At 31.3% G+C, this 20,113-nt stretch overlaps 1 protein-coding gene across 3 annotated transcripts in view; it reads right to left on the reverse strand.

Annotated features, from left to right (window-relative positions):
• Positions 1 to 271: 271 nt before the first annotated feature.
• Positions 272 to 20,113, reverse strand: part of NCAM2 (neural cell adhesion molecule 2) — a gene marked incomplete at both ends in the record, with an annotated part of 482,494 nt that continues 462,652 nt past the window's right edge. For 2 of the 3 annotated variants that reach the window (XM_081234865.1, XM_081234863.1), the window contains 3 exons: positions 272 to 438; positions 2,678 to 2,797; positions 11,106 to 11,310. In XM_081234865.1, coding sequence (XP_081090991.1) covers positions 327 to 438; positions 2,678 to 2,797; positions 11,106 to 11,310 — 437 coding nt within the window. Of the gene's footprint in view, positions 480 to 2,673; positions 2,798 to 11,105; positions 11,311 to 20,113 lie in introns of all 3 variants that reach the window. The other variant, XM_081234862.1, reaches the window with a different exon arrangement.

Here is a 20,113-nt window from a genome sequence, read left to right on the forward strand (position 1 = left end):
ATATAGTTCTTATGAAGTAGAGCACTTTATCCATATAATAAATTGCAGTACTTCAATCATAGAGTCAAATTGATACCCAAGAGTTGGTGCCGGTCAGGTCTCTATATTGAAATTCATAACAAAAGAAACAACAACAGCAACAACACAACAACAAAAGGAAATGGACCATGGGCAGGAGTATTTGATCATATGTATATGTATACAAGCTATTCCAAGCTAGAAGTTTCCCAAGAAATTAAGGTCAGTGGAATAGTTTTGGTCATAGGGTCACTGCAATCTAAATGCTCTTTGTAGCATTCATTGTTAAAGACTCTGTGATCTTGGTGTTATGCTTTGCTGTCGTCTTCTTTTGATTGAATGATGTCATTAGAAACCTTAATTTCTATAGTTTCTGGATTTAGGACTTCTTTCCCATTTTCTTCTTTTAAAGGCAATTTTCTGGAATAGAATAGAAAAATAATAAACAATTGGCTAAGGCACTTTAAGTGGTATCTCTTAACATTTAAGTTATTGTTTTGTAGAAGAAAATAGAATATGATTATTAGAATGAAAAAAATCAGATTTGTTAAATATCAAATTGACAGAAATATAATCTAAAAGATAATAATACAATATTGTCTACTGTAAAAATGTGATGTAATGAATAATAATTAATGAAACAAGATATTTGCAGATTTGGATGCACCAAATTGTTCATTATAGGGTGGCTTTGGTTTAATAACCCTCTGGTGTATTAAAAATATAATAAAGTGTTTTGGAGTATGAAAAAGCCAAAATAATTTTATATGTTAACTAGCTGATTTACTAGTACTCCGGTTTTTCAAGTAAAAACAATCAACAAATGCTGCCATATCTGCTACATAAAATTCAAAAGCTGAGTGAATTAGTGATATTTTTTTGGAACTTAATACAAATAGATATATTTCAGGACTTTTCCACTTTTTTATATTTATTATATATGTTTCTTTGGTCTCTTTTCACTATTATTTTTTCTTAATATTTTTGTAATATTTATAGCATTTTTTGAGATTTCCCAATTTTAACCTATAAAGCAATAACAATCTTTGTTTCTTAATATTAAGACAGCTTTACAAATCATACTATGATGACAATATATCAAGATTTAGAGTTTTTTCTACCAGCCTAAAATCAATGCTTTATTATTACATCTAGTGCATATGGCTTTGAAGGCAGTATTTCCTCCTTTGACAAAATTTTTTCACATCAAAAAAATTAAGTTACAAATAGAATTCTAACTCACCTCTGTGACTTCAGCCTCACCATTTTATGGAGTAGTGAATGCTACTATGCTAGTTCCTCTGGGATTTATTTGTAATTTCTTTTATGTTTCTGAATGAGAAGAGAAAGCCATGTCTTCTGAAATTCAAAGCTATTATGCGAAAACTAACCAATCGAAAGTAAGTTATTTCATTGCTGGAGTGAAGTAACATCTACTTTGTACCTACTAGGGCAGGCTCTCTTTTATGTTTATTATAAGTAGTGCATTCAGAGTTATTTTCTCCCATTCCCAAATACTGAAAACATTGATAATAAAGGATTATAAAAACAATGGGTTATTTCTAGCAGCAAAATATACAGAAATTTAGAGCTTGAATGGGAGGTGAGCATAATGCTTAATATATCTCTTACTCACAAAACTATGTATTAAATTTGTAATTAACCAGTGTTTTCAACTAATTATGGAATGGTGTATTTTTGCATATATATTTATTCACTATTTATATTTATGTTATATTGTATTTTTAAAGATTGCTGTTAATGCTATTATTTTTATGTTGAGTATTTCTTTTCTTCAATTGAGAACCAGAGTAGTTATTAAATCATCTTGTTTTGGTTTGGTTTGGTTTAGTTTGGTTTGGTTTAAAAATACAGCCCATTCTATGTAAGGGCATTTTCTTAACTAGTCTTCATACACACCATTATATCATAGTCAGTGTTAATTAATAGATAGGAATTTGCTTTGCTGTGTAATATTTTGCTTCATTGAAAAGATTTCTGATTTCCAAAGGGAAGTGTATAGATGTGTTTATTTCACCCTATTTCTATTTTAGACTGTCATATTCATATTCAAAGCAATAACTAATTTTCTGACACATTTTTATTTCAATAAAGATCAATCACATTTTGCAAGTATCACTTTCTTTTTTTTTTTTTTTTGCAGTATGCAGGCCTCTCACTGTTGTGGCCTCTCCCATTGAGGAGTACAGGCTCCGGACATGCAGGCTCAGCGGCCATGGCTCACGGGCCCAGCCGCTCCGTGGCATGTGGGATCTTCCCAGACCGGGGCACGAACCCGTGTCCCCTGCATCGGCAGGCGGACTCTCAACCACTGTGTCACCAGGGAAGCCCTACTTTCTTAAAGAATAAGATAGTGTAGGAAAATCCAACTTTTTGACATGCTTGCATCATTTTAATATTTTTGCATAAACTTATGTGTATATGTGTGAACAGGAGATTTTTCTCTGATGATAGAAAATCTTCATGTGAAGTATCTCAATAGAAAATGGATTTTAGATATCCACATGTACTTTCATTGAAGAAGAAACAACATTGTTTTTAAAATGATGTTATTTGTCAATATATGCTACAAATGATAATGTGTTCATTACTTTACAAATACTAATCCAAGAATAATTAAGCATTTCAAGCTACATACTCAGGTTCTGTGAGTGGTGTGGTTTCATTTGGCTCATTTACTGGGCTCCCATCTTCATGGTTAGTAATTCTTTCATCCTCTGTTCTCATCTCCACTATTGGTTCTTTTGATCCATCTTTCCTAGAAAAATAAAGAAAAAAAAAAAACTTACCTATGAAATGTAAAAAAGGATGCATTATGGAACATGGTTAAAATCTCTACAAAATCCCACCACCCATGGATTCTGATCCAGCTTGGTCAGAATAATACCACTAGGACTTTTTTTTTCCTTTTAAATTCATCTAGCCATATATTGTTCAGAAAAAATAGAAAGAAGAAATTCCATTTTGTCTAGAATTCTTTTCCTCTTCAAAATTGTGTAAAATATTTCACAAAAGTAGTTCAAATTTTCAATTTGATTATGCAGTTTCTTTTGGAATATAAATGAAAATTATTTCATTAAATAAAAGTTATAACATGAAGTAGCTTCTTCCCCTTAATTAGCCATACACATTAAAATATATATTTTTTATTTTAAAAATAACATCAAATAAAAACATGTTTTATTTGAAAAATAACATTGCTTCTATATCAAAATTTGGAAGTTAAAATTTATATATAAGATAATTTTAGTTTCAAATGTCTCTGAATTTATATGATTTTAACTATAATGCAACCATTGACATATTTAATATATTCATGTTTTCAAGAAAATAGTTTAAAAAGAACAATATTGTAACATATATGCATGATTATTTTCACTTATAATTTCTTATCCATGTCATTTTATTAGATGTCTAAAATCTGAAATTAAGTGTAATTTATCATAATTGTGAGTAGAAATTTTACTGCAAGGTTTTGTAGCACAAAAAAGTAAATGAAAGAAAAACAAGGAAGCCATTTGCTGATGATAAAGAATGAAGTGAGATATAATGGTTGAGAATGATGTACTCATCATACAGATTTCAAATATGGCACACGAAATAAAATTAGGAAGGGATGGGTGTTTTCAACTACCCAGGAATATAGTCTTACCATAAAATCCCACAATTGTGCCCTATGTATTTATCCAAATGAGTTGAAAACTTATAACCACAAAAAAATCTGTGCATGAATCTGTACAGAAGTTCTATTCATAATTGCCAAAAATTGGAACAAACTGATATGTCTTTCGACAGGTAAATGGATAAACAAGCTGTAGTACATCCATACAGTTGAATATTACTCAGCAATAAAGAGAAGTGAACTATCAAGCCAAAGAAAGACATAGAAGAACTTTAAATGCATACTGCTAAGTTAAATAAGCCAGTCTGAAAAGATTACATACAGTGTAATTCCAACTAAATGACATTCTGGAAAAAAAAAAAAACAACAACTATAGAGACAATAAAAAGATCAGTGGTTGTCAGGGGTTCAGGATGAGGGAGTGAGGGCAGGATGTAATGGTGAAGCACTGGTCATATTAGGGCAGTGAGTGTACCCTATTTGATACTGTAGTGGTTTCATCATCATATGATGATGATTAGTTCTCTAAAATCAAGTAAACTAGGATTATATTTAAAAGAATTCAAACAACAAAAACCCAACAATGGCTCAAATATTTAACAGACCTCACAAATGCTGAGACCTGAAAAAGAAAAATATTAAGGCTAATAAAACACTTTGATCAGGTGGCAGGTGTGATGTTGTTGCTTTTGTTTGAGTATGTAGGTACCTCACATAAACACACAAAATTTTGAAGAAAATCTAGAAGTCAACAGTGAAGCACTCTTTTTACACCTTTAAAATTCAAATGTCTGCTGGAGCTGGTGGTTCAAACATGTTTAACAACATCCCCTGTTTTGGGGCTCCAAGGAAGCAAGATCTATATAATAGTAGAGATGATGAAGAAACACTTCATCATTAGATTTTAGTTGTTTTTTTTTTTTTTCTTGGTTGTTTGCTGTTGTTTTTATTCTTCAATTGATTCTTTCAAAAAATTATTCATGATAGTAATGCTCTTGATGACATAGAGGATGATACTGTTTGAAAAACATGGCTATTGATGATTCAAAAAATCATCAAGATGAGCAGAAAAATGATTCAAAAACAGATTTTATTTTTAATTATTTTAATAACAGGTACAGATCTGTGATGAAATGAAACAGAATGTAAAGAAAAGATAGAAAAGATAGTGAATTTGGATTTTAATTGTATACATTCTTACCAAAAGTAAACAGATAAGCAAAGAATTTTAAACTAGAAATGATAAACATTATCTAAAAGAAATGAAGGTGTAACATGAGAAAATGGTGAGTTGTCCTAAAATCTTTATTTTTGGTTTTAATGATCTTTTTTGATTTTTAGCTTGTTAGCATACAGTACAGAATAATACAAAAGGGTAGAGAGGGAAAAGTGACTCTCCCTACCACTGACTGTAGGATATTTAGTTAATCTATCAGAGAGACAATTACTGTTGCATATTTTTACCTTGTTTCCAAGAGATACTGTAGGCACATGCCAGCATGTATGTGTGAAAGTGAATTATTTTTAAACAAAGAATAACATACTAACTGTGTGTAATTTTCTTTTTCAATTTATACTAGGTATTAGCTGGAAGCCATAAAAGAGCATTTAGAACTGCCTTAATCTTTTTCATGGTGCATACTTTCCCATTGTATATATTCACAACAATGTATTTGAACAGTCTTTAACTGACAAACATTTAGCTTGTTTCCAACATTTCCTATTACAATAAATACTATCTGAAGCACACATATAACCTACATGAGTCTAATTCCTATTCTGTATAAATTACACTTAATTATTATCCTAGTGATATCAGAATAATTACCAATATGGAATTATAAAGAGTGACAAAAAAATATTTTGTTCAAATTGGCATAAAATATATGCCAAAATTTATAGAAAATTTTGCAATTTATAAACTGGTAAACACAGAAATTCTGGCCAGATTTCTGGAACTGATTATTAAGCAGAAAATGATGACAAGTGTAGCAGAGCAGTTAAGAGGATGTGTCCTAGAACCAACCTGGCTGGATCTCCCAACTCACTGCATAAACATATCTGGCTTGGTTAGTAAAACAGAGAAGATAAAGATACCAAATTAATTTCTGCCATGTCCTTAGACTAGTGCCTGACATACATGCAGTACTCAATCATTGTTAACTGTCATCATCATCCTAGGAGGGCAAGGAGGATTTATGTTAGGAAACATACTACTAAAACTTGCAACTTGAACAAATTAAATAAGAGCAAAATGAAAATATCTTGATGCAAACTGAGAAATAATATTTTATACAGTTGATCAATTCTTAAATGAAAATGTAAAGTTCATATAAATAATGGCATCACTAGCATAATCCAAACTTTGGGATAGATTGGGGAAACTATTTACAACAAATGCAACATCAAATGATTAAGGGTCACATTATATAATCAACAAGTGAGAGAAAAGTCAAACAACTCTATGAAAATGTGTAAAGAATATGAACAGGAAATTCCAAGAAGAATAAAATGACCAAAAGAAAATCATAAAACAAATAAGCTCAGACTCATCCCTGATTAGAAAAATGCAAATTTTAAATGATATTTTTCACTTATTAGATTGAAATATAAACTGATAATAGGCAGTGTTTGAGAAGCACTGTAGGAAATATATGTTCTGTGATTATTTGGGATGTGAATTGGGAAATACATATTCTATGATTATTTGTGAGGTGAATTGGTACTGGCTTTTGTGAGCAATTTGCCAGTATTTTTCAGTTTTGATCTTCTATTCTATATGTAGGAGCTTCATCTACATTTACAACAGGATTGATGTAAAAACGAAGTTCAAAACAGCATAATATACTTTAATATTATAAAGATATTAAAAGCCTTATCTAAATTGTAACAATAGAGAAGTGGATAAATATACTATGATGTATAATATTATGGAATACTACTTATTTATTTTAAAAGAGTCAGAAATTCATGTACTGAAATGGGACATTTTGAAGCTGCATTGTTATGTAAGAAAAATTGCACACACACACATACATATAAACATATGTACATATAAAAATTAGTCTGGGCTTCCCTGGTGGTGCAGTGGTTGAGAGTCCGCCTGCCGATGGAGGGGACACGGGTTCGTGCCCCAGTCTGGGAAGATCCCACATGCCGCGGAGCAGCTGGGCCCATGAGCCATGGCTGCTGAGCCTGTGCGTCCGGAGCCTGTGCTCTGCAACAGGAGAGGCCACAACAGTGAGAGGCCCATGAACCGCAAAAAAAAAAAAAAAAAAAAATCAATGTGTGTATGTGTGAGGGGAGGTGTATGTTTGTGTGGTGTGTGAAGTCAGATGTAATTCTTACCTTTGCTTCTCTAGCTTTTTCATAATGTTTTTATTTTTTATTATTATTATTTTTATTTATTTATTATTTTATTATTTTTTTGTGTGTGGTACGCGGACCTCTCACTGTTGTGACCTCTCCCATTGCGGAGCACAAGCTCTGGATGCACAGGCTCAGCCACCATGGCTGACGGGCGCAGCCGCTCCGTGGCATGTGGGATCTTCCCGGACCGGGGCACGAACCCGTGTCCCCTGCATCAGCAGGCGGACTCTCAACCACTGCGCCACCAGGGAAGCCTAATTTTTTTTATTTTTGAATTTCTGTAGTTTGAAAATTATATGCTTAGGTGTAGTTTTTTTGTTTGTTTTATTTTGATTTTTATCCTTCTTGGTGTCTTCTGAACTTCCTGGATCTGTGGTTTCATGCTTGATATTAATTTAGGGATGTTATCAGTTATTATTGTTTCAAATATTTCTCCTGTTCCTTTCTTTCTTTCTTTCTTCCTTCCTTCCTTCCTTTCTTTCTTTCTTTCTTTCTTTCTTTCTTTCTTTCTTTCTTTCTTTCTTTCTTTCTTTCCTTCTTTCTTTCTTTCTCCTTCTGATATTCCTATTGTGCATATGTTTAGCCTTTTGTAGTTGTCCTACAGTATTAGATATTCTGTTTTCTTTTTTTTCAGTCTTTTTTTTGTTGTTGTTGTTTGCTTTTTAGTTTTGACATTTTCTGTTAAGATATTCTCAAGATCCTTTTCACAGCCATGTCTAGTCTTGCTAATAAGCTGGTCAAAGGGATTTTTCATTTCATTATGGTGTTTTTGATCTCTAGCATTTCTTTTAGATTCTTTCTTAGAATTTCCACCTCTGCTTACATTTTCCATCCCTTATTCTATGCTGTCTACTTTATCTATCAGAGTTCTTACCATAAAAAGAAAAAAAATTCTTAGTCTGATGATTCCAACATCCCTGCCATATCGAATCTGGTTCTGATGCTTGCTCCATCTCTTCAAACTTATTTTTGCCTTCAGTGTGCCTTGTAATTTTTTCTTGATAGTGGGACATGATGTACTGACTAGAAGGAACTGCTAAATATAGGTCTTTAGCAATGTGGTCGTAAATTATGGTGTAAAGAGGATGCATTCCATATTCCCATGATTCAGTCTCTGCCTTTTAGTGAGTCTGTGCCCCTGGCCTGTGAACTTCATAATTTTTTTTCTCTTTTTTTTTCCCCTTTAAGTGGAACAGGATGGTTAGAGTGGACTTGAGTTGGGTATTTCCCTTCTCCCATGTAGCAGTAAAGGGGGCCAGAGCTATGTATCCCTCTTTCTGCATGCTGAAAAGCCATTTACACACACAAACACACACACACCCACTTGACTAGTTACTTCCTATTCTTTTTTGTATTTTAGTTCTTTCACAACTTGCTCAGCTAAGTCTGATTAAGTACATTCATTCTTTTTTGAAAAGTAATATTTACAACAGAAGTTTCTTATTTATTTATCCATTTGATTGTTTTTTAATCTAAATGTGTTTCACATCACAGTAACTAGTTGATGGTAGGGACTAGTTTGCTTACTCACAGTTGTATCTCTGGAGCTTAGATAGTGCTTATCTATCTAGATAGTGCTTATCTAGGTGTTCAATAAATATTTGTTATTGTAAATTAATGCTTGGGTAAATAAGAGTATACATAAAGTTTGGTAAAATAATAATCTTTAACCATTTTATAACATAAACTATGAGAATTCAAGATAAATGTTAATTTATATTGAAAGCCGAATAATGGAATATTCTAGGACTTTACACAATGCTATCCTGTATGCCATTGACTTTAATTTCTCTTTTTTTCTGCAATATAATGTTCTTTAAATAAGAATGCTCTAAGTCTTTAGTTAATGTGTTTTGTAAGAAATCTACACAGTCTTATAACTTGTGATAACATGAAGGGACTAGTCTTAGAATGCTTGGGGTCATATTTAGAAACTAGTATATATCCAATTAATCAAATCAATTATGTCCTATTATTCATTGAGGTTTTACATAATGTTTTTCCAATTTGAATAATGAATTTTTGCAAAAGAGTTGAAAACTTTTTTCCAAAAGCAGAGGAAACTGTGATTTAAAAACTTATGATGGACAAAAAACATGGAATGAACCATGTGTTTTCATCTTTCCAAATCTTTAAGGTTAATTAAACTTGGCAGGAATTACAAACAAAAGTGTTGGTGGATAAATTACCAATTAATAAAGTCAAACAAAAACAAACAGCAGAACTTAGATGTACCTCATTTTTTGCATATGGTCTTCAACACCTCTGTAATTAATTAAGACAAAAAAGTGAAGGTCCTTTTGGATTTTTCTCTTTCTTTCACCCCAAAGTTGAATCAGTCAGCAGTACTTGACTCTACCACATCTATATTTGGGTGCTATACACTTTTATATGCCTATAATACTACTGGCTTGGTACAGAAGACCATCATTTTCTACCTGGAATATTTCAAGATTCTCCTACCCAGTCTCCCTGATTTCAAATCTTTCCTTTTCACCTACCAACCCTCCAGTAATCCTTCTTCACAAGTAGCTAAATAAACCGTTAAAAAAAAATTTCAGTTGCTTTCTATTTTGAAAATATTTCCTTACTTTGACCAAGAAGATTTAATACATTTTTACTCAGATAATTCTCCCACCTGATTGGTACCACTCTCTTTCCCTGCCTCATTCCACTCAGATCCATTTGGCCTTTAAGTAACAAGCTCATTCTTGACTTAATGGCTTTTGTATTTATTGTTACATTGCTTAGAACGTTCCTCCCCTTGATCATTATATTTCTGGCTCTTTATCACCCACTCTTCAGCCTAAGTTTCACCTCCCTGGAGAGGTCTTTAATGAACCAACCTCTAGTAACAATTGTCATTCTGTTTTTCATTTTTCTTAGTGCTTATCACTACCAGACATTTTCAATTTTAGTGTTGATTATCTGTCTTCCTACATTGAAACATGAATTCCATGTGAACAAAGTTCTTGTTTGTTTTGTTCACCACTTTATCCCTAGATTGTAGAGAAGTGCTCGTTACCTAGTATTTATTCCATTTAGTTAATAGTAAAGCAACAATGAAGATATATAAAATTCAATTTTGAGTCAATGTGTGCATATATATATCATATGTATATATGTATAATTATGTTATATAGTACATTGTTTTCTTGATATGTGAAAAAGTAACTAAAACTAAATTTGGTGATATGTTTATTTAGTTAACAAGACAATTTCAAAGTACAGCAAGTTATTAGGAAGTACAATATGCTTCTATGAGGAAAGCAAGAGATATTGAATAGTGAATTGTTTCCACTACATTTACTATGTCATACATTAATATCTCTTTCAAGTATGAAATAGAGCCTAATTTCTGTTTGTTCTTTGCTATGTGCTGTGTCCAACAAGTAAGCAGGTGACATTTTGATTGTAATATTTAATGTAACTTTTTAATTGAAAATTTATACTATCTAATTTATTATCCCATGAAGTGAAAATATTCCTTACAGAATACCCATGAAAAATGGTCATAGACAAATTGCCTAGAAATATTGAAATGGGCTTTGGAGAAACAAAACAAAACAAAAAACAATCTAAAAACAAACAAACAAAAAAACAATGTGGCCATGCAAAATGGATTCTCCTATATCCCTAAGCCTAGAAATTAATGTATGAGACCGTACATGCTTAAATGTATGTATCAAAAATGAATAGAAATGGCTCAACAATAAAATGAAATTAATTGCTGACATACAGAACGCCATGAATGAATTCTAAAACATTATGCTGAGTGAAAGAAGGCAGACACACAAAAAATACACATTGTATGAAACTATATCAAGCTTTATAAGAGCTAAAATTTATCTATGATTTAAAAAAATAGATTATTAGTTGCCTGGGGTAGGGAGAGTTGCCTGGAGTAGTGTGGGTTGTCTGGTTAGGAACATGAGAGAACTTTTGAAGATGATGTTAATATGGAAAGCTCTTTGCATTTCACTCTAAGTTTTGCATGAGGAAAACTTAAATTTTGAGCTCTTTGTAGTGATATGCAGCGTCTATCATTACTTTGATGCGGATGTCTGATACTCACAGGTATGCAGCTTTTCCTTCTTCAAGTTCTTTACTTTTACCACTGGAGCCACTTTTCTTCCCACACATTCTCCTGGTGATGCACATCAATAACCCACATTGTCGAATAAAGAAGCAGCTGACGTCCGTTACCACAAGAATTAGCAAGAGTGCAGCGACTCCCAGACCAATGACTGCTCCAAGCCCAAGACCATTAAAAAGTGTGTCTTAAAAATAAAAGAAAATAATTTTATTAAACTCCAAATTAAAAAAGTTTATACAGTTATTTTAATAAAAGAAATCATCTTATCCGAGAAATATTCAACTTAAGAGACAGGAAAAAAATATCTTCATTAGCATACGTCAATTTCATGATTGCTGGGAGCTATTGTCTGGTTTTCAAACAATGTTTTAAGCAACTGACATGTTAAAGATTTGAAATATTTCTTACAAACTTTCTTTAAAAAAACACCCTAAGTAACTCTTCTTTCCAATATACTTCTTGATTACCTTTGGGGAAGATAATTAATATTTTATCATAACCCTAACTATACTCTACCAGAAAGTCAGAGCCATTAATAGATCATCACTTTGTTAAAAGAAAAAATATAGTTGAAACTCCTGTAAGAGAAGTGTTAAATAAATGCTCTATATGGAATCATTTCAGTTTTAAGACTTGGGCTTGCAAATGATGCTGGAGCACTTTACTTTGACAGAGAATGCTCTTTAAAATATCTGCCTAGAAATATTTTAAAAATCATCATTTCAGAATAAATGGTTTACTTGTATTTTTCCAGTTAATATTTTATCAAATCATATTAGACTAGAAGCAAACTTTAACAGAGTTGTGGTAATTATTACCTTTCTGAAGTCATATTGTGAAAAGATAGGGGAAGATGGGAGCCACTTTTCTGTGACATATGGTTGCAGGAAATTCCAAAAGTCATGGAATTCATGAAAGAGGTGATGGAGAACAGGGTGGAATAGGCTGACTGACAAAGTAAAAATGGCAAGAGTGGCTAGTACAGCAAAAATGAATCAAACATTATATGCCTGTAGTCGAATATGAGGGTAGATTACACAACTATAACAATGTAGATAGGAAAGTGAACACAATGGAAAAACACAGGATTAAACTGGTGATACTGTGTTATCTAGAGGGAAAAAGGAATTATATGACAATTTTATAGAATTGTTCAAAATGATCAACATGATCATGTCAAAATTTGCTTATGTAACATTATAAAATTACAAGTATCATTTTTAATCGTAAAATATAATTTTCATTCAGCATCATAATCACATGGTCAGTCTGTGAGTGGTGTGCAATGCAAGTGACAGATACAGGGAGAGATGCAAATTTGAGTTTTGAGAAAACCACTTCTGAAAAAAATGTATATGTAAAACAAAGATTTTGTAAGTCATATTTTTAAAGTTAGGTCCAATATATTTTAATCATGACTGGAGAAACTGTGACCCAAAGGAAATGATATAACTGTCCTTATGTTGAATCTTCCACTAACAGGCCAGTCTTGAATATGTCACACCTGTCTGAATCCTAGTTTATTTTTCTGAGTCTAATGTCTAAACTTATTTTATTTTTTCCAGGAAATACATGTTATTTATATTTCTTAACACTCTAATAGCTTGCAGATAGATTAATAAAAATCATTCTATTTGTTACATGGTGCCTGTCACTTACCCAGGTAACTTTGTTCTTCACGTGTGCTAGAATACACATATTCTACAGTGTCCCCATGATGTTGCACATAAGAATTCTTTAAGCACTGAATCAAAATACTTGGAACTCACATGCCCAAAAAAAGTGTGATTTTGATTATAATTATTTTATTTCTGATAATGAGAAACAGGTGATAAACACATGACAGTGGTGGAGGAAAAAACATTTTCATGCCATTTTCAGAATCTCCTTCCCCTATCAAAGTTTAACATGCTATTTAGATGGTTTTAGTGTAGAAAAATTGCCTAGTTCATATCCAGAGAAATTATTAGCTTCCACAGAACTGTTATCACATGAACCCATTTTAAGGGAAGACTAGAGAAACAAAAATATTTTTCAGCCATGGATATTTAGTGTCTTTTTTTTATGCAAAGTTCCAATATACAAATGGACAATGAGATTCTAAGTATTATTTAATAATTTTCAAAGATGTATCTATATGCACAATTAAAAAAATATAGTGTCTCCTGCTATAAAAGTAATATATCAAGCACACCAGGATTTCTTTTAGTGATTTAAGAAATCATTTTATGCATATTCTTCCATTATCCTTTTTCAAATATAAATGATTCTCATCTGAATATACTATTACAATATAATGAAGACAACTCAGCTATGAAATATCTTTGATTATATGTAAAGCAAAAATATGTTTTACAGTGTTCATAAGTAATTATTTTGTATGTACTTCACATGATTCAGCAACCAAACCTCAGACAAGAATAGTAGAAAAATACATCTCCATTTAAGCTTTAGCCCATCTGGATATATTGACTGAGACAACATTTGAACTTTAATCGCTTCTTTCTTATTTCATTTAGGTTCCTCTCACATGCAGACATAGTTCTAGACAATAAATCCCACAACTCAGTTATGATATATCTGGTCCAATATATAAATCCCCATTTACCTTTTTAAAATGTGAAGACTCTTGCTTTGAATTTAAATGTACTGGATCTGGTGTCAGAAAATCCTGGTTCCATCACTTACTCCTATATATCCTTGGTTGAGTCATTTAACTTTTCTCTAAGGTTGAGATGTCTCTTTATTGAAATGGGGACAATTAGGAAAACAACCACCACAAACTAAGTCCTGAGGTTGTTGGAAAGATTTTTGTGAATATAATAATGTATTTAACACCTCGAAAACTTTTGCCCAACACTAAGTAAAAATTTAATGAGTATTATTATTATTACTATATTATTATTTTTATTATTATTACAAAATTCTAACAAGATGAGGTTTTGGTGAAAAAAATAGACCATTTAAATTTAAATTAGTCCAGTAAATACATTTCTTCATCAGCAACCTTCAGAATCTCTTGTTAAGCATTGATTATTCTCCTGAGAAAAAGATCACTTTTTAAAAAAATGTCTTAGTTTTAGCTAGTTAGATTTTAAATGATAAATATTTTATTCATGACCTTTTTATCATTAAACCAGTATATTGACCTGCTCTATTCCCAAGTTAGAAAAAGCTCTTAGAAACATTTTATTTGTAAAGCACCTTATAGTAAGGGAATATTGATGCTAAAATATCTATTACTTTTTTCTAGAGAAACAATATTATACCTTTTTAACAGTCTTAGCAAACAAGATTACAATTTTGGAAGATTACTAGAAGTTATTTTTTTTATGTAAAACCAAATATATTTTTGTCATTGCACAGAATAAGCATGGACGTTGAATATGTTTATGTTATAAATATTTAATTATGTTTTATTTTGAAAGATTTTTAAAAAATATTTCAGCTTAAGAATGTATTTAAATGCTCACACATTCTCATATCTCATGAAGTTAGGTTATAATAACTATAAAAGCTAAATTTTCTGTTCTTTTTTTCTTTTGACACCAATTTAATCTATTGTGAAAGTTCACTTATTTGTCTTTGGACTTTTTACAAAGTCATAATCATGTGTAACATTACATCACTAGTATTGGGGGACTAGCAGTGATTTATTTCCTCAATAACATACAAAAAATCTTTATAAGTAAATTATGGTTTTAATTACTTAACAAATTGAAACTGAGCATAGCAATCATTTAAAGGGTTTTATTTATTTAATTTATTTATTTTTAAAGGATTTTAAATTAATCTTTTCAGTTTCCCAGAATACTTACACAAGTGTTTTATGATATGATTTTTATTAAACTCCATTATCTAAACAAAACTATTTTCAGGTCTCTCTTCTAGCTAAGAAAAATGGGGTCCAGAGAGTATAGTGACCTAAGTCACAAGATAACCCTTATTACCCTTAATATTAGATCTGTACAAATGAAGACTATTTAGCTTCCAGTTCCATATAAATATATTGGCCTCACCACATGGCTTCTGGGATCTTAGTCCCCTAACCAGAAGTTGAACCTGGACCATAGGAGTGAAAGAGCCAAGTCCTAACCACTAGACCACCAGGGAACTCCCCGGTTTTATACCTGTGTTCAAGTCAACATTTTGTACTGGATACTCAGCTTCAAATAATCAAAAGATAGAAATAAAATTTAGTGACTAAATTAAAATGTATAATTTGCTTGCATAAAAATGTCAATATCCATATTTTCCCATATGACTAGTGGAAAAACAACTATTTAAATGAGGTATAATTATGCAACTAATTATTTTTTGCTTTTATGTATTTTTCTTGAATTCTTATTTTCAGCTTCTATTTTAGTGATCTTTTGTATTGCTCTTTTGAAAAGGGATTTCATATTAGAATTGAATAAGAATAAATAATTTCGGAATCAAAAATTTAAACATCTATTTTAAGGTACATATTTTACTATTGAAAGCAAACATGAGAATCAGTCTAAATGAGTTTTTACAATCTCCCTCCAAGCTGTACCTCCCACACCGTGAAATTTAAAAATTGGCTAACTAAACCAGTATGTAGCCCCAGAGCTTTATGTACTTGCAATTTAGCAGTCATCAAAATATAAAATCAAAACAAGAATATAAGAAAAAAAACACTTCATTTCAAATCAATCATATTCATGTGTTTTCCATGTTTCTGTTGTAGAAATTAACTCATTGCTAGAACACTGCATTAATTTTCCATGAAATATACTATGTTTATATGTTTTTCAAAAACCACTACAATTTATAAAAGTAGCATTGTTTTCTGACTCCTTATGTAGTTCAGTTTTTTAGTTAACTCTTTTTCTATAGTTTGAGAATTACTTTTAGATGTGGAAAGTTGTGATAAAGATATGAAGAAAAAACTTTTTTCTTAAGTTTTCTTAATTTAAAACGTCCTAAAATGGAGATTTAGTTGTTGCTCCCAAAATAGTGGTAGTTATTTTCATAAGCGATATTGCTAAATACAGTGAGTTTAAGTGTATAAAAGATAACAAGAAAAGCCCTTTTTGGTGTTCATCATGGCATTAACTAGATACTATACGCTTCCACAATAGAGATAGGTCTATTTGTCTCCTGTTTATATATTCTTCCTTCATTCTGCCTAGTGTCACACATTTTCAAATATCAAATGATTTCTGGAAAATCTAGGTATAAATCTATACACACGTATGGTTCATCCTATGTGGAAAGATGAAGTAGACAGCTTTCTGCATTTGAGCTCCATCTAAGCAGTGATGGTCAGCCACTCAACTACTTTAAAATCAAACATCTGGGTTATCTAAAGTCTTTTGTGTCTACACAGTTTCATTATTTTTTAAAGGACTATTTATTCACTTAGGCTTCACAACATTTATTGAGTGCTACAAAATTAGTGCAGTATTAGAGGGGTTTCCTGATATGTACTAAAATAAGTTAAAAATTAACATACGTCTTTGGGCTTATCATACAGCTATTTAAGTCTCATTTTACTTATGAAGCATAAATTCCCCAAATTTAATTTCATTCATTGGATTCCCCAAAACACAACAAAGGAATAAAAAGACAAGATTTTTAAATTAAGAAGGGCCTAGATTTAATAGTAAGAGATTCTAAAATTATGGTAATCTCCATGCACTATAAAAGGTATGCTCTAGAGTAATACAAACTTTTAAAAGAAAATGTATTGCACTAATTTAAAAACCAACTAAAGATTTCAGAGTTTCTTGTTGTGTTATGTTAGACAGCTGTTTTCCAAAATCACTTGCCACTTATATACTTGGAAATTATCTTAAATTGATAAATTAATGTTCTGTGATATTTTTCCTAGGAACCCCCAGATCAACAGAGAATAGGAAAATATAATAAAAAGAGCCAAAGGGTAGAAATGAGACTGGGGTCTAGACTATGTCAACAGAAAAATATATATATTTTTCAAAGCTTTAAAATTTTGATAAACTTTACATCTTTAAAAACAGTGGAGATAGTGAAAATGAAGTATAATCACAATATTCCCCCAGCATAAATGAAGCTGCAGGCTTTACAATCCTTGACATAATCCACTTGTCAAGAAAGAAAATAATATGTTCCAACCCTGAGGAGCTGTGTAGAGAAAAGTCACATTTATGAAACTTTCTGTTTCCTACGGCGAATACTTGACCTGCTAAACAGAACCTAAATTAGGTATGATTTGTCTTTAGGATTGATAGACTTCCCTCGGTTATACTAAATGAGGAATCAGGTATATCCATAGAAGTGCCATATTTATGTATTTTAGGTTTTTAGAAAAATGATTCCAAGTGTCTATTATTATATATTTGAAACAACATGACTTTCAAATCACTTCTGCAGGTGTAATCACAAGTAGAAAAAACGAAGAAAACTTTTATTCAAACATGTTATAAAATTCACTATTAAAGAGGGAAATGTTGAAAACTGCTGATATAACAAACTGAGCACAATGTTCCACTCTTTCCATTTCTCCACATACCACATTTTTCTTCTATGTCATGACCATGGGTCCCCAGCATTTATAGTAACTACTGTTAATCCCTGAATTGATGGATCCATTCCATTTTTTAAACATCTTTATTAGAGTATAATTGCTTTACATTGTTCTGTTAGTTTCTGCTGTATAACAAAGTGAATCAGCTATATGTATGCATATATCCCCATATCCCCTCCCTCTTGTGTCTCCCTCCCACCCTCCCTATCCCATCCCTCTAGGTGGTCACAAAGCACCAAGCTGATCTCCCTGTGCTAAGATCCATTCAATTTTCATTCATATTTAACATGCTTGTTTGAAACAAAAGTTTGAACTTCTGAGGTTTCCAATGTCTGGTCAATGCCCCTTTAATTGTATTAAATAGAAAGGAGAAAATCATGGCAAACTGTATCAGCAAGGATGATTATATCATTTTCCATTAATCCAAAATGTTTAAAAAATTCAAACAACAAACTCAAGAGCAACTATGATTGGAGTTTATATTCTTCCTCCAATCCGAGTCCCTTTTTTTTATTGCTTCCCCATATACATCCAGAGAAAAATTGTCTCTCCTCCTATGATATGTGTTTTTCTTTTAAAAGTATTTTACAATGTATTGATCCTTTGAAAAAAATGCAATGTACAATTACAAAACATAAAAAAATAATTAAAATGATATAAAATAAATATTGATGGAAATTCTAATATTTTTTATCTCTACCGTGGTATTGTTCACTCATTTTGTGGCCTACACACTACAATCGGATATATCGAAATCATAATTATAATTTTATTACGTTTCATTACTGATGGAATGTGGATAACAATTCCCATGTATCCTAGCTAAAATATTCTTTGAGAATCATATATGAAGGGTACTTTGGGAATTCCAAGACACTGTACATATATTACTTTATGCTCACTTTGCTTATAGCTACCTCTCATTACTCATCATCTGTTTATAGTATCTTCTTTTAAAAAACTAGAACTTCTTTTACCCAAAACCTTCTTAGATTTTAGCAAGTATAAATATTTGAATAGTGTTAGCATACATGAACTAGGATGCATAAAATAACTGTAAATACATGTTTACATTTTACAAGTATTTTTTATTGTTTTTGATAAACACACTTCAATAAGGCCTAAGGTTTAAGTATATTTTCATTCTTCTAGTTTTAGATGTGCATTCCACTATGACCAGAAGTCAAGAAGATTTTAGTTTAATATCATTCTTTTTAATTTATTAATTATTCATATCATAAATTATTTTTTGGTCCCTCCCTTACTTCTACATGTCAAATTAAATTGTTTTTTGGACTTTGAAAGACTGGTGTTAAAATGAATGACAGAAAGATAATTATTCATAATGCTCTTATTGTCTCTGACAGGTGACATTGACTTTTGCTCAGTTCGGGGACAAGAATATCTATACATATATTTGGTATTATTTTCTTCTGTAATTCATTTTGTCCTCTTTAGCTCACCATTAATTTTTAGTTTTTTTGTTATCTTTATTGTTACTTTTATTGTGGTGGTTATTTTGCCCAATATTTTAGGCACATTCATCTTCATTTAAGTAAAAAATAAGATTAAAACTCTCAAAAGATTATTACAGAGTGGATCAAAGTCTCCTTCTTAAATTAAGACTACTTTCTTTGTGTTCAAATCTTTTACTCTGAAATATCGGTTTCCTTTTGGACAACTCATAGTATTTATGAGATAAAGCATTTACATCATTCAGCTTTCTGACACAATTCACTTATTAGCAAATTTGTAAGTGCATTTATGTTCATTTTATTCAGATATTTAATTGTTTACTGAACTAACTGTATGAAAACTGTGTGGGTACAATGTGTAATCTCACATGTTTTTCAGTGAAAAATTTAAAGAAAAAAGTACATAATGCTAGTAGATCTGTGATGGCTGTGAAGAGTATTGTTATCAGTGAAGAGAAAATTGCAGCGTCTTTTATAAAGGATTGCATTTTGGGAAAAGAATATTGGAATTTTAAAATGAAAAATCTTTTATTTTAATTTATTTTTTTTAGTTTATTTATTTTTTGGCTGTGTTGGGTCTTCATTGTTGCAAGTGGACTTCTCATTGTGGTGGCTTCTCTTGTTGTGGAGCATGGGCTCTAGGCATGTGGGCTTCAGTAGTTGTGGCTCACAGGCTCTAGAGCACAGGCTCAGTAGTTGTGGCACACGGGCTTAGTTTCTCTGCGGCATGTGGGATCTTCCCGGACACAGGGCTCGAACCTGTGTCTTCTGCATTGGCAGGCGGATTCTTAACCACTGTGCCACCAGGTAAGCCCTAAAATGAAAAATCTTAAAAAAAAATATTAAAAATCAGAACTGTTAGAATCTTGAGAAAAGTACATACTTATATGTAATTACACCAATTTATAAGTGCTTTGTGACCTGTCTGAGGGATTTTTAGTTTTTAGGATCACATAAAGGTAATTAGCTCTGTTTTAAAT

This window comes from Mesoplodon bidens (assembly GCF_964165515.1).
Source record: "Mesoplodon bidens genome assembly, chromosome: 5".
NCBI classification, from domain to species: Eukaryota; Metazoa; Chordata; class Mammalia; order Artiodactyla; family Ziphiidae; genus Mesoplodon; species Mesoplodon bidens.